The 15,340-nt window shown below is 33.8% G+C and overlaps 2 protein-coding genes, 1 long non-coding RNA gene and 3 other non-coding genes across 7 annotated transcripts in view; 4 read left to right on the forward strand and 2 right to left on the reverse strand.

Moving 5' to 3' along the window:
• The window catches only part of LOC111457479, an 8,290-nt gene extending 6,262 nt beyond the window's left edge, over nucleotides 1–2,028 (forward strand). The window contains exons 12-16 of the mRNA XM_023099695.1: nucleotides 690–915; nucleotides 1,053–1,112; nucleotides 1,184–1,357; nucleotides 1,435–1,544; nucleotides 1,647–2,028. Of these exons, the coding sequence (XP_022955463.1) occupies nucleotides 690–915; nucleotides 1,053–1,112; nucleotides 1,184–1,357; nucleotides 1,435–1,544; nucleotides 1,647–1,812 (736 nt within the window). The 3' untranslated portion in view covers nucleotides 1,813–2,028. The remainder of the gene's footprint in view (nucleotides 1–689; nucleotides 916–1,052; nucleotides 1,113–1,183; nucleotides 1,358–1,434; nucleotides 1,545–1,646) is intronic.
• Nucleotides 2,029–3,790: 1,762 nt separating this feature from the next.
• On the reverse strand, nucleotides 3,791–3,882 carry LOC111458083. Its single transcript, XR_002713050.1, has one exon. It is a non-coding gene; the product is annotated as a small nucleolar RNA snoR118 (small nucleolar RNA).
• A 109-nt stretch (nucleotides 3,883–3,991) lies between these two features.
• LOC111458077 lies at nucleotides 3,992–4,063 on the reverse strand. The gene has a single exon (XR_002713044.1). It is a non-coding gene; the product is annotated as a small nucleolar RNA R66 (small nucleolar RNA).
• A 565-nt stretch (nucleotides 4,064–4,628) lies between these two features.
• TRNAR-UCU lies at nucleotides 4,629–4,701 on the forward strand. Its single transcript has one exon. It is a non-coding gene; the product is annotated as a tRNA-Arg (tRNA).
• Nucleotides 4,702–5,840: 1,139 nt separating this feature from the next.
• On the forward strand, nucleotides 5,841–6,701 carry LOC111457482 (calmodulin-beta-like). Its single transcript, XM_023099697.1, has one exon. The coding sequence runs from the start codon at nucleotides 5,998–6,000 to the stop codon at nucleotides 6,451–6,453; it is 456 nt and encodes a 151-aa protein (XP_022955465.1). The 5' UTR covers nucleotides 5,841–5,997; the 3' UTR covers nucleotides 6,454–6,701.
• Nucleotides 6,702–8,656: 1,955 nt separating this feature from the next.
• Nucleotides 8,657–15,109, forward strand: LOC111457483. Of its 2 annotated transcripts, XR_002712937.1 has the most exons (5): nucleotides 8,657–8,782; nucleotides 9,315–9,571; nucleotides 9,929–9,991; nucleotides 10,915–10,992; nucleotides 14,980–15,109. It is a non-coding gene; the product is annotated as an uncharacterized LOC111457483 (long non-coding RNA). The 2 variants fall into 2 exon arrangements; XR_002712936.1 differs by lacking the exons at nucleotides 10,915–10,992; nucleotides 14,980–15,109 and having other exon boundaries at nucleotides 9,929–10,367.
• The last annotated feature ends 231 nt before the right edge of the window (nucleotides 15,110–15,340 follow it).

The following is a 15,340-nucleotide window of genomic DNA, read 5'->3' on the forward strand; positions in this document are numbered from 1 at the left end:
GGGGGGGGGGGGACTCTTGATTCTTGAAAATTAGGTACCCTTTGGTTGTGTGAACTCCTTACTATCAATTTCCAAAAAAAAACCCAAACCATTTTGATTTCAATCCAAAAGGAGAGGATTAGATATGGATTACATTTTGATCGAAGACAGGGAGAACTAGTTCCTCACACCACGTTTCAACACTACAGTGACCCAAAAGTAAACACCTAAAGTAAATGTTGCTATCAAAGTTACACCAGTAAATGCTTTTGTAACATAAAACTCTATTTTCTTCTTGTAGCATGGCTGATCTAATGTAGAGAGCTTTGGTTCATTTTCCCTTCCTTAATTGAGTTCACCACTTTTTGTATGTCAAAATCGAAAGCCAATTGTAGTTATTTGGCCCTTGAACGCCCGATTGGCTCTAGAGGTAAAACGAGGGCATCCTAATTCATATCATATTCTTTTTCTTGGAGAATGTGCAAGCCCTGCCTCCGCTCAAGTATATATGTATGTGTAACATAATGTGAATCAACTTTGCTTAGCATACCCTTTTGATTTATCTTCATGTCACTTACTATCAACATTAGGTAGGTGCTTCATCAGTCCTTGACTAACTTTTAGCGCCTTTTGCGAAGTAGGGCATTTGGCGAATTCTCTTTCTCTTGTTATGACAGTTGACTCACTTTCATGTGTGTTGTTTTGTGCAGTTATGTTTCTGAAACACGCAGAAGGTATGCTGATCCATCGCAAGCACAACGTCATATATTGGCTGGGCTTGCTTCAGCTGTTGGTGGTTTGACTGCACCTTATGAGAGGGCTTCTCATGTTCATGAGAGGGCAGTTGTAAATTGGCTCTGGGCTGCTGGTTGTCATCCTTTTGGCCCGTTCTCAAACACGACCCAAGTCAGTCAAATGCTCCAAGATGTTGCATTGGTAAGGATTACTAGGATTAATGGGATCCCTGGCTTCATAATTATATATATGAGGGTACATTGGTGTTTGGGAGTTTCTTATTTATCGGTTTAGATTGCTGAAACATATTTTCACTCTTTTACGTTTTTTCTTAACAGAGGAACATAATATATGCACGTGTAGATTCAGCTCTACACCGAATCCGAGATACATCAGAGGTAATTTTACTTACAACTGATCTTTTAATCTTTGGCTTAGTTCGGTTTAATCACTGTTTATTTGGTGTCAGACTGTCCAAACCTTTGCAGCAGAACATCTGAAAACTCCACTTGGTGAACCAGTGAAAGGCAAGAAGAACAAGACAGCTACTGAGTTATGGTTGGAGAAGTTCTATAAAAAAACGACCAACTTGCCAGAACCTTTCCCCCATGAACTGGTTGAACGACTTGAGAAATACTTGGATGTAAGTCATTGAAATGTCAATACTAATGTCAGTACTAAACGTCTTCAAATGACTGATTCTTCGAAACCGAAAAACAGAACCTTGAGGAACAGCTCGTGGATCTATCATCGCTATTGTATGACCATCGCTTACAAGAAGCACATCTGAATAGTTCAGAAATTTTCCAGAGCTCCATTTTCACCCAGCAGTAAGTGGCTCCATCTGAAAGATAGTTTACCGTAGCTTCATTTCTTTTAAACAAATAAATCTGTGGCATTAAAGCAAAGCGTTCGTATTGTGTGTGTCGTAGGTACGTCGATTTTGTATTGAGCGAAGAGAGGGAGAAGATGAGATGCTGCAGCATTGAGTACAAATATCCAGTGCAGTCTTCTCAAAATTACATCTATGGAGGAATTCTTCTAGCTGGGTTTGTCGTATACTTTCTTGTCATCTTCTTTTCATCACCAGTGCGCTAACACTAAGAACAACATAGTGTTATAATGTTTTATATTTTCACACTAAAAAAAACTACTTTTCGTTTCTCATGCCAATAGGAATTTAGAAAATTTTGATCATATTGGCAGATAACTTTGGTCGTTCGTACAATTAGAACACATTTTCACTGAACAGGATCAATCAGAAAGATTTTATTTTTCTTTTTTTGAATTTAATAGGCAGAATAGTTAACTTTATTCTGAATTGTTCTTATATTACCTTATTATTACTTATTATGTAACGATGTTAGCCTACCTCTTTGAGTTTTACCTTTTGAGCTTGTTCTGAGCTTGTCTTTTTAAAACATATATGCTAGGGAAAGTTTTTTAAAAAATATTTCATTCTCTTCAACTGAGGTGCGATCTCACAATTTTCTCTTTTTGGTCTTTGATCTTGTCTTAATGTCACACAACGTTGGCAACAAAAGAAGGAAAACTATAGGGAAAAAATTCAATAATTTTTCTATGATCATGAATGTCTACTACTAGCTCGATTGCATCGAAAAAACAAATTTTGCAGCTCAACCCAACTACAAAAAGAAAAATGCCAAAAGTTGAAAATGAATGAAAAAATTTGCCAACAGGCAAGTATTTTGCAATCAAATTTAGGCAGGAAGAATTTATACTAATCCGTGCAATGAGGAATACATCTTTGATGCAAACGTGTTTGTTAAAAAAGTTCGAAGTTTTCCCCTCTTAAAATTGAATATTTTATTTATATATATTGGATTATGAATTCTAGTCAAGTAACTCTTTAATTTCTCCAACAGTTATTGGTTTTTAAAATCAGTTAACACTTCTTTTTAAACAAGCTTATTATAAAATACTAATTATCTAACCTGCACCTTTATTTTATTATATGAATTTTAAGAACATTTTCAAAATTATTTGATTTTCTATTTATAAAATTTTGGTTTGATTTCTCACTATTTGTTTACATTTTCTACTTTCTTATAATCATTTGAATTTTTAACCGTTCTTACAAATAAATAAAAATTTAATTTTGAAAGCATTTGTAAAAAAAAAAGTAGATTAAAAAATAAAAAACAGATACATATAAAAATAATTTTTGTGAACCTATTTTAAATTATGAATCAAGTTCAGAATTATAATCTTTTAAGGAAAAAGCATTTAATATAAATGTTGAGAAAGCATCTTTTGAAATCAGAAAATAGAAAATTATATGGTTATAAAACAAGCTTCAATGTTATAACACATTAGAGTAACTTCTTCATATTAACAATAAAATATTGGAAAAAGTAAGAACCTTGCCTTAATACTATGGTTAATCACTCAATTACGTAATTAAATATTTTAAAGTAAGATTATTAAAGATTTCAGAATATAATTCAAATTACAATGGTCTCTTTAACCAAATTTCATCCCACATTTATTATTCTGTTCAATCCTTCACAACTTATATTTCCATTTTTCATTATGAAATTCAATAAACCAAAACATTTTTACATAATTAATTTTGTTATTTTAAAACAGCAATTAAGTTTAATATATTTCTAACATATTAAACAAGTCTCATTACAATTCTTCTTCATGGTACTTGTCTATTCTTTCTAGGTCTATTTGATTTCTAATTGTTATTCCTCTTTTCAATTTGTTTTTCCTTGGCGTCCTTTGAGAAGTGCGTATGTCTTCCTGAATTTTGATTATGATTTTTTTATGTACACATAGCATTAGTAAATACCAAATAATCAATCGAAAATCGACCGAAAATCAAGACGGTTGTTGTAATGAAAACTATAATCATTTTCAAATGCCTTCGAACTCAATCCAATTTGAAAATACCAAGGCATGAGTCTTGTACGAATCGGAAGATATAAAACTCACAAGGAAATCAAAAGATATAAGACTAAGGCTCATCACGTAATCATCTAGATATTATGAAAAACAAAACACGAACAACCAAATATAATTGGAGATGTAAATGTAAAATCGAAAATAGAGATCAGACATGGTTTTCTAGGCCGCATTATCCATCAATTATAGCAGATATTGCAATATCTATTCAGAGCCCAGTGCATGTTCATCACTTCGAATCATCACTTTAAAACTAAAAGAGACAAATTCAAGAAGAAGATGAAAATACAAACCTTAAAAAAAACAAAACAAAGAAGAATGTACAAACAATTTGGATTGTCAAGGCCTCCTCAGAATTATGCTTATGATTGTCATCAAATAGACTATCAGGTCTCAAAGATTTCATGCCATCACAGGAGCCTCAACAAGAGAACACGTTAAAAAAATGAAACCAAAAGTTTAAAGAAAAAATATCCAAGACAAATACGAGAGAAGACATACCAGAACACAAGAACACAGATCAACAATTAGGAAAAACAGTTCGCAAGAAATGAAAAAAAGGAACAAACAAATCAAACGTTAAGAGAGAACTATTAAAATAATCATAATCGCGAAACGATTTTGCAGGCTCTAATTCACTGCGCCTGGGGAGAAGAACGAAGGCGAAGCAACTCAACGTTCCTGCAACAAATTTCTGCCTCCTCCATCCATAGGATACGAAACCGCCGCTAATCCATGAAGGAATTAATGGCTACATCGTCGGAGGCATTACAATGGAGGATCGCGATTGCAAAAACAAAATGCCGAAAAGAACAATTAAGAAGGAAAAAGTTCGAAATTACGAAAAAATGAAGAGAGGGAAGACGGTGGTAGATTGATGCAGCGCTGTTGCTATTTATAAGTGCGTGGGTACAAAATTAGGGTTTCAATTTTGCAAACTAATAAATAAATATATTTAATTATTATCATTAACACAACAGCAAGCGCCCATGGCCTAATGGATAAGGCGTCTGACTTCTAATCAGGCGATTGTGGGTTCGAGTCCCACTGGGCGTGTGTTTATTTTTTTTCTTTATTTTTTTTCTTTATTTTTTTTCTTTATTTTTTTTTCATTTTATTTTTATTTCTTTATTTTTTTTTTCATTTTATTTTTTTTCACTGTTTTTTCAATTTTCTTTTTTTATCTTTGTTTTTAAATTTCCCTTTTTTCTTTTTCTTTGTTTTTTTTTTCCAATTTTCCTTTTTTTTTTCTTTGTTTTCCCTTTAGTTTAAAATATAAATCAATCTTTTAAATGTTAATATCAATAGAATATCAATGTCCATATGTCTTCAAAAGACTTTATCATCAAAATATTAAACGTGTATTATTAAAAAACTCAATCCAACTCTAATTTTGAAATCTCGGTTCTCGCACTCATAATCTCACACACTCACACCACAACATTTGTCGTTCAATTTCTCAGTTCTCATCTCACTCTTAATCGTCTTGTCCCTATGTATCATCAAACGCCAACGTCGCTCGCCTCTTTATATTCTCACTAGACTCTCTTCTCAGTTCTCATTTTTTCCGCTCAACCTCATCTCTGTGTTCCTCGCTAGACGTCATCGCCGACTGTCACTCCGCTTGGTGCTCCATTCCACTTCTATTGGACTTATCTGCTCTCTGTTTGTCATCTGACTTCTCCACTACGTATTTCTCATAAAACTTCTCTAATATACACTCCGTTGTTTCACAACTCGAACCCAACCCAACCCAAAAATAGAGAGGTTGACTGGGCTGGGTCGTAGAAATTTTCAGGTTGGGTTGGGTTAACAATCCAACCAATCTCAATTTTTGGATTGGTCCAAAAAAATCTGTAAACCCAACCCGAACCATATACACATCTCATAGTAAAAAATAAATAATCAAAATCAACATATTTAAATAGTAAATGATATGTGTTTTTATTTATAAAGTGGGGAGATTAAAAAATATATAAATAAATAAATAATAAACACACATGTTTTTAGGGAAGAAATCTAGAGAGCCATAAGCCAACAATTTAAGACCATGAATAGAATTTCTCCCCAAATAGCGTCACCACATACGTAACACCAAACTCCTCGACCACGCCCTTCCCTTCCCTTTTAATGAAAAAATAAATTAAATTAAATTAAATTTAAAAAAAAGACTCTATAAAGCTTGCCTTCGGGCGTGCTTCCCAAGCCAGTCCGTTCCAAAAGAGCGTGGGCCCCAACAGACTGGGAGCCCCAAATTTCCGCTTTCTATATAAACCCTTCCCGCTTCGCAGGTTCTTCATTTCCAAAACTTTCTCCCATCCGCCATTGATTTCTCGTCTCTGCTGTTCAGCCATGTGTCCTTCCGGAACCGCCGCCAGTTACTCTGATACCGCCCCCGCTTTCCGTCAGGCATTCGAGGCACTCGACGCAGACCACGACGGAAAGATTAGCCGCGACGATCTTCGCAAATTCTACAGCAAAGACGCCGACGAGGATGCTATTCGCTCGATGATAGCCGTCGCCGACTTGAATCGGAACGGTTTCGTCGAATACGAAGAGTTCGAGCGTGTATTGTCCAGCGGACGGAGAAGATCGACGGGGATTATGGAGGAAGTCTTCAAAACGATGGATAAAGACGGAGACGGACGGTTGAGCCACGCCGACTTGAAGAGCTATATGCATTTTGCTGGATTTTCGATCTCCGATGAGGAGGTTGAAGCGATGATTAGATTTGGCGGTGGAGATGAATCTGACGGCGTTAGTTACGAAGGTTTGCTGAAGATTTTGTCCGTTGATAATGTCTATTAGTCTTATTTTTCTGTTCAGATCTGAAATTTTAAAGAAAACCATTTCTGGAAAAAATTCCTTGCCGTAAGAACGTTCTCTCTGAAAAAGGAAAACGAATTAACGTTTGAAGCGTTATTTCCTGGACAAGTTTGTTGTGACTTGCTCATCCTGAGCGTTGTAGACGTATTCAAATTTATTAAATAAATTTAGTGTTCTGAGGGAATCGAACATCGAAAATGCGGTTCTTGACTTAAGAACAAAATTATATAGCGAAAATGTGGCTGGCTTTTTGTTTTTTTTTTATGCTTTTGCTGTTGAAGGATGATTTGATCGGAAGAGAATCTCCTCATTTTGGAACCTTTTGTTTGCGGAAGATTTCTCGTGTGGTGAGTAATCCTTACCTACTTCCTAATGAATAAAACTTGATTATTATTATTATTATTATTTATAATCTTTCTATTTATTTATTTATTTATTTTCATGGGGGAATCTTAATTTTTTTATGTATATATTCTAAAGTAAATTCTCTTTTTCATTTTCTTTTACAAAATCTTTGACAAAATTAGGTTTAATTTTTCTAAAAAATAAACGGAGTATTTAAAATTTTGTAGGAAATAATTTTAAAATTATTTTATTTTGATTAATTACTTTAAATTAATTTTGAGATGTTTGATTTTTCATTTATGAACGTAATTTTCATACAATAATAATTTATTTTAATCCTTTAAAATAAAAAAAATAATTTTCTAAGAAAGAAAAAGATGGTTCTACCTTTTTGTTTGTTTTTTTCTGTTCGTTTCTTCAAGTTTACTTTTTGTGGAATATTGAATCGGACAATTCCTCGACCTTTAAGCGTGGCAAGAAATTACGTGGAGGAGAATTGTTTGTGCCATATTTCCTTCTTTACTAATAATAATAATAATAATAATTGCATATTTAAGAAATAAGTGGTTCTCACGAAAAAAAACTATTGATATTAAATAGTTATTAATATTTTAATATTTTTATTTACCACGAGAAAAATGTTAAAACTGTTAAGTCGTCAAATTATTAAATTTTAACATATTTAAATACGTCATTTTAAAAATAATTAATCTTGCTGATATACTTAAGTGACGGGTCTTGAAACAACAATTTAACTATACTTTATGTTAATTTTTTAAAATTAAGTTATTAATGAAATAATAAAAGATCAAGAATATTATAAAGTCGAGGAGGGCTGATTTGAAATTTAATTTGATGTTATCCATATCTATATGATATCTAATTTATTTAATGCACCAAAATTGTAAAATATAAATCTAAATTATAAATATATAGATGTATTTTTCTCATTAACATTTAATTTATTATATATATTAAATGTTATTTTGGATATTTTACATTTTTTTTAGTCTACGCATAATTAATTAAAATCTTTAATTAACTAATTTTATTTTGTTAATTATAGCTAAATTAAAATTATAGTTTATCTTTACAATTATATATTGCCGCTTAAATATCAATTATAATGTAATATAAAAATGAAGTTACTCGGGTTAATAAGAGGGTAAGACGTCGTTGTTTGAGTATTAAAAATGAGTGGTATATTTTTTGTAACTACCGCCCACCGCTAGTAGATATTGTTCTCTTTGAGATTTCTCTTTCGGACTTTCCCTCAAAGCTTTAAAACGGGTCTGCTAAGGGAAGGTTTCCACACCCTTGTGATTTGTTCTCCTCCCCAACCAATATGGCACATCATAATCCACCCATTTCGGGGTGTAACGTCCTCGCTGGCACTCTTACCTTCCTCCAATCGACGTGGGACCGCCCAAAATCTACCTTCCTTTGCAGCGTCCTTACTGGCACACCACCTCGTGTCTACCCCTTCGAAAAACAGCGAAAATGTTGGTACATCATCCGATGTCTAGCTCTAGGCTTGGGTTGTTACATTTTGTTTTTCTAAATTTTTATTTTTTAACATTACATTTATTTTAATGTATTGTATTGATATTCTTAATATATTCCGTTCATTTTTATATGTTATTATAAAAATATTTTTAAAATTTTACGTTTTGTTAATTCAAAACAATATTTGAGAACGAGAAGATTAATATTGTTATTAATGTATTTGAGTAAGATGTCTATTTAATTGAAAGAATTATAATTTAAATAAAAAATAGAAAGGAAAAGCATAGTATAAATAGGTAGACACTTCTATAAATGAGGTGACGGAGAAAAAATATTTAGTGTGAGAGAGAAGAAATGAAGTCCTCCCGCCAAAGGGTGAAGTTCGAAGCGGGAAGGAAAATCTGTATCGGACTTGGAGAAAAGATCGCTCACTAGTCACGATCTTCAAAGCTTGTGGACGGTAAGCAATTTTAATGGCCACAATACCTCGTTCTACTTGGCATTCTGATCTCATCTATAATTAACTACCGTTTATGATCAATAAGAGATACTGGACTACTGCGTCTTATTCAGTTTCTAATCACAAGGGGTTGATGATTTACAAGAATCTGTGGTATTTTCCTGTTGTTTTCATATATGTGATGCTAATGAAGCTGAAGAAATTGGATATTTCGTCTGGAAGCTGAATGAGTTGATATGTTTCTCCATGGAGTTTCTACCTCGTGCGTGAGTAAATTGTTGTAGTTATTTATTGTGTTTCGCGTAGTAGTGAAAGATTCTTCGAAAGGAGTAGTATAATTTGTCAAATTCGTTGCAGTAACCTTCGATTTTATGATCGCCTAGTAAAGAATTGATGGATCCTTCAGTTACATGAATTTACTTTAAAGCCAAATGTTGAATTAGCGTGAAATCGACATAACCGTTGGAGTTTACTATTTGGATTGGATAGATATTCGAATTGGACAGTTACGTCCTAAATTATTCTCTTCCAGGGCTTGGTACCTTGAAATTGTAGTTTCCCGCTTTGCTCTCCATTTATTTTGGCTATATCTCTGGTGTTTTCCACTGTTACGGAGGTGCTGCTCGTGTTCCAACGAATTGTCGTTGATTTGATGTGAATGGACCCAACATGGGTTCCTCTAGTGGTAGATTTTGTCGGGCAAGCTCGTTCGCTTCTCAATCTATGAAGCTTCCAGATGTTTTAATGGAGAACATCTTAAATGAATCCCTTTCCTGAAGAGAAATTCAGGTTTGTCGTACTTTTATCAGTGAAGATTTATCTAATGTTTATTGGATTTTTGCTCTGTCGTTCATTTTCCTTTTAAAACTGGGGCTTAAAAGGAACGATGTGCATATTATTTCCTAAAGTCCGAGTTGTTAGAGTTCTTTCATATTTTTCTCCCCGTGTATCTACTTCCCTGCCTCCACAAGTTGCAGACTTGTTGTGTTTATCTGAATCTTGTTACCGTGAATTACATACTTGTGTGTGTGTACTGATGGATACAAAACCTGTGAGTTAGTTGAGTACAAGTTTGATTACACTGTCATGTCCCTAATAACGTCCATGTTTGCATCCGCTAACTAGCTTCATTGTCTATACTTGTAGCTACATGGATTTTATGGCATAGCTCTATAATAGACATGTCTCGGCACCATATATTGAGCATTGGTATATGGAGTGGAGCTTAGCTTTTACGTTAAATCATGTTTGTAGAGCATTTATTTCCTGCCAACTGAAGTTCCTTCGTTGAAGAATGTTACTTCCATCATTTGTTTTCCTCCATTATCTATTTCATAGTTTATAGTGCCAGGATTATGATGCTTCTTAGAAAGTTCTAAGCATCCAACTCTGAACTTATATTGCCACTTGACTTTTGTTATTTCAGAATTGCATTCTTGTCTTTATACTGCAATGTTTGTTACTTCTTATCTGCACAAAATTACTAGTTTGTGAACTGTCATATGGGATGCTAATTAGAGCATTGTAGAACTTGTAAGCTTATGAAATTGTTTCCTCCGGAGAAATTTTCAAGATCTATACTTGAGCTAACTACTTGAGACATTCGTGTCCTATCCAATATTTTTCGTCAGTCCAAGTAATAGATTTATTGAGTTAGTCAACGTGTGCAGTGTGCACCAATTAAATAAAACTAAAAATCATAAATTTTGTTATAATTTTATAGAAACGATTCCAGTTTTTGGGACGGTTCGATTATAATGGAAGGAGGAAATGTGTATTTGAACTTTTTAATATTAAGGAACCAGATGAATTTGTCTCAAATTTCTTTGATTGACCTTCCTAGCTATGGTTGTTTTCTAGCTGTTAGTAGTTTATAGTTACAACGGTATAGTTGTTAAATTAGTCCTCTAGCTTTCAAGAATTTTATTTGATTTTTGTTGGACTTTAGTGGAAAATTAGTTGCTGTTTGGTGACTTCACTAAAGGTAAAGAGGCTCAGTAGTTTTCCTGTTAAAGGAAAGGCTATGAACACGTTAGGATAGGAAATGTTGCGGGTGCCATTGAGACTTTGAATTTCTGCATTGTGTGTATGATACACGATGATTGTTCTGGTAACATGTTATTTCTGTACAGATCATTGATTAGATGGTTGTCACCTATCAAATGAGTTGATAGCATAGCAGGAGTCAACTTGCGCGTTTTATACCACAGGTAAATTTGAATACATTGTAGTGAACTGGAAAGTAGAACCAATGAAAACGATGCCTTCTGGCAGTGAAAAGTAAAGTAAAAAATGTAAACCTTTACATGCTAGAAACAGGGTAGAAAGTGCACTGCAGGGGCGTTTTATTTATTTATTCCTTTTTCTAAGACATCTGAAAAATGCAAGTTCATCAGTTTTATTGGTCTAGACATTATTTTTGCATCTAATTTTTATTAATGGAAGCTATTTATAGGTTCAGTTTGGATAGATTTATTTATTATTATTATTATTATTTATTTTAGGAAACCTAAATGTAAATCATTTTGTTAAAACATATATCTTTGATTAGGAGGTTAGAGGTTTGAATCTTTACCATCAAAATCGTTAGAATTGAAAAAAGGTTAGAAATCTTTTTAGATCTATCTAAGTTAGAAACTTATCATATCCAAATGGTTTAGTTAGGTGACGAACTTAATTCAATCTAATATAAATTATTTGGGTTGAGTCAGTTTATGTATTTGAGTGTTTATTAGAGCAAGGAAAATAAATAAGGAAAATATTAGTAATTTTATATTAAGATTGACAGACAAATGTAATTTTTTTTCTCCATAACAATTTATATACTCCGTGAATGGAATAATTCTAATAATTTTTTCTTTTGTTGAAGATTAAAATGTCCATAGGAATTATGATGAATTGAAATTAAGATGGGATGCATTTGTGTGTAATTTATCATAAGTAAAAAGGACATTTACTTATTATTATATTTACTATTATTTTGACGAGAAAGAAAGAGACATGAAATTTACAAAAAGGAAATCCTATCCTATGGATTACAACAAAAGAAAGAGACATGAAATTTACAAAATGGAAATCCTATCCAATGGATTACAAAAACACTTCCAATTGGTCATAAGATTAGTGAAACTATAGTTACAAAAGGGGTATCTCAATTTACACAATTTAGAGCTAAGTATATGTGAGAAAAGTTTGAGTGTCTTGTTCCTTATCTTTGAAGGTACGAGAATTGTGCCCTAACCAAATAGATCACACCAATGTACTTTGTTGAATAACCTAATTTTAAAAAATTCATAATCCAATAAACTCAAGTAGTTTAGCTTTGTCAAACTTTCTGAAGATCTATTTGAGTTGTTATAAGTTGGTTGTTGAAACATTATCATAATTTGATGTTGAAATCTAAATTATTTTTTAGACGTCTAAAATCTAAAAAGCATGAATACCAGTATAAGACAAGCATATGACATAACATGGACATAGTGATTCATCATATTAAATATGACAAGAATGCATTTATTAATATGTTCATTTTTTTAATACATATAAGTTTTTACAGATATATGTTAAAATTGAGTTTAATGCATTTGTCTCTTAAAATTTATTATTCTAGTCATGTACTATTATGTGTTTGTTTAGTATTCTTAACAAATGTTCAATTGGACGTATATTGCTTTTGTCCAACTAGTATTTAACACATTTATTGTGTTAATAAGTGTCCCATGTGTAGCCAACCAGGGTTGGAGTGTCCAAGTGTCCCACATGTATTAGACACAGATACACTAGCCAAACTAAAGCACTCATGCTTCTTAGACTAAAACACTAATAAGTTTGACAGTTCAATCCCTGTGGTGAATTGGGTGAGGTTAATCAAGTTGATTGGCCTTATTATTTTGATAATATTTAATTGGGAAAGTTTGGGAAGCTATTTACTTTATCATTAAAGTTGGATGATTTGGTGTAATCCACAAAAGTTGCGAATGGCAAAGTGAACACCTTGAAAGCTAGATGCCTATTGTACTTTGCATAAATGAATTGATGAAAGAAACCCACCGACTAGGTAGTACTGAAATGCGTGCAGAAGAAGAAGACTTTTAGAAACTAGGGCATAAAATGCGTGGGTTCTATTGTGCAAGAGGGAATCCCTCAAATAGTGAATACTTTGTTTCCTTCTGCATTTCAACAGGGATCCCGTTTGAATAAGATACATTTAAATAAGTACATTACAAGCAAAGGAGATACTATTAGGTTTCCTGTCTGTTAGGGAGAGGTTTTTACCCTTATAAAAAATACTTCGTTCCCCTCTCCAACTAATGTAGGATCTCATAATCTACCCCCTTCGAGGCCTACCGTCTTCATTGGCACTCGTTCTCCTCTCCAATCAATGTGGAATCTCATAATTCACCTTCCTTTGGGGCCCAGTGTTCTTGCTAGCCCTCGTTCTTCTCTTTAATCAATGTGGAATCTCACAATCCACCCCCTTTGGGCCCAGTGTCCTCGCTGTTACTTGTTCCTCTCTCCAATCGATGTGTGATCTCACAATCCACTATCCTTCGGGGCTCAATGTCCTCACTGGCACACCGTCCAGTGTCCACCCCCTTTCGGGACTCAACGGCCTCGCTGACACATTGCCCGGTGTCTAGCTTTGATATCATTTGTAACAGCTCAAGCCCACCGCTAGCAGATATTGTCCTCTTTGAACTTTCCCTTTCAAGCTTCCCCTCAAGATTTTTAAAACGCGTCTGCCAGGGAGAGGTTTCCATAAAGAATGTTTCGTTCATCTCTCCAACCAATGTGAGATCTCACAATCCACCCCCTCCAAAGTCCAGCGTCCTTGCTAGCATTCGTTCCCCTCTCCAATCGAGGTGAGATCTCACAATATCTATATCCAAAAGGTTCTAATTCATTTGAATAAAAAAAAAAGAAAAAAAGAAAAAACCCCACCTCAAGTCCATTTGTCTGGACAGATCTGAGTTTTTCACACTCGTTACTATGATAATCTAGGTTGGTTGTATCTGAGCTCATTTCAATAGTTACCAATTAAGCAGTATGAATGTTATTGAAAAGTAACTCTTTGACTGTATGAAACTATATTTGTTCCCGTGGCTGCCTTCTGGCACTTGGAATAACTGATTGAATTAAGGATTAGCAGAAAGTTCTCATACTGGAATAGATAAGATTTCCATCCTATAGAATCTGTTATCTTCCTTTACAGGATTTAAGTTGGTTTGTTGAAGAATTTTCAATATTTTTTCGATTTTGCTTAAACTGATTGAACAAAGTTATTTAATGGACCTCCTCATCAGGTTCTACCTGCCTTTATCTACAGTCTTCTTTGGACATCTTGGGTCATCAAGTACTGAGAAATTTATGGTCATTCATAGCACTAAGTACTCCCCCCTGCACATGAGACTGTAAGAGTGATATTTGAAGGTGTACTCCCCCCTGCACACGAGACTGTAAGAGTGATATTTGAAGGTGTTTGTTTTTTGTAAGTTCTTATCCATGTTATGGCAATTCAGGTCTATGATATATTCTTAATAAGTATTTGATTTACAATTCATTGTCCAATGTTTCTTTTCTTTACAACTATTGAACCATCACACTGAAAACTTTGTTTAGATTCGCCTTTGATTATTCTCAAGCTAGATGTTAGAAATCACGACTCTCCACAATGGTATGATATTGTCCACTTTGAGCATAAGCTCTCATAGCTTTGTTTTGGAATTCTCCAAAAGGTCTCATACCAATGGAGATGTATTCCTTTACTTATAAACTCACGATCATTCCCTAAATTAGTCGATGTGGGACTTTTTTTCATCATCCAATACCTCCCCTCGAACAAAGTACGCCTCCCCTTAATTGAGGCTCGACTCCTTTTCTTTTGGAGTACTTTGTTCGACATTTGAGGATTTACCAATCTATTGACACGACTAAGTTTAGGGCATAACTCTAATACTATGTTAGAAATCACGACTCTCTACAATGGTATAATATTGTTCATATTGAGCATAAGCTCTCATGGCTTTGTTTTGGGCTTCTCCAAAAGGCCTTATACCAATGGAGATGTATTCCTTTACTTATAAACCCACGATCATTTCCTAAATTAGCCGATGTGGGACTTTGTTTCATCATCCAAATGTAGAATGGTCGTAACTGATTAATGTATTTCATGTTGCCTTTCGCTGCTGCTTTTGTAGTGTTTCAACCAAGGGAGGCAGGCTCTCTGGCACACCATAATGCCTCTTCATCTTTCAAGGTACTTTGATTTATTTTGTATCAGTTTTATTTCTATAGGCTTCTCATTTCCCCATCCTTAGAACAAGTGAAATATTTCATTTTGTGGAGACTCTTGGCCGTGAACACACAGTACCCCTATTATTCCTTTCTCATTTGATCTAATTTTTACTCTCTCTTAGAGGCATTTTGTATACAATGTACGAGTCCACAGAGATTAGCACTTACAAGTGAGTAGAGGTATTTTGTAACGGTTCAGATCCACTGTTAACAGATATTTGTCATATTTAGACTTTCCCTTTAGGCTTCCCCTCAAGGATTTAA

This window comes from Cucurbita moschata, unplaced genomic scaffold (assembly GCF_002738365.1).
Source record: "Cucurbita moschata cultivar Rifu unplaced genomic scaffold, Cmos_1.0 Cmo_Scf00020, whole genome shotgun sequence".
Classification (NCBI taxonomy): domain Eukaryota; kingdom Viridiplantae; phylum Streptophyta; class Magnoliopsida; order Cucurbitales; family Cucurbitaceae; genus Cucurbita; species Cucurbita moschata.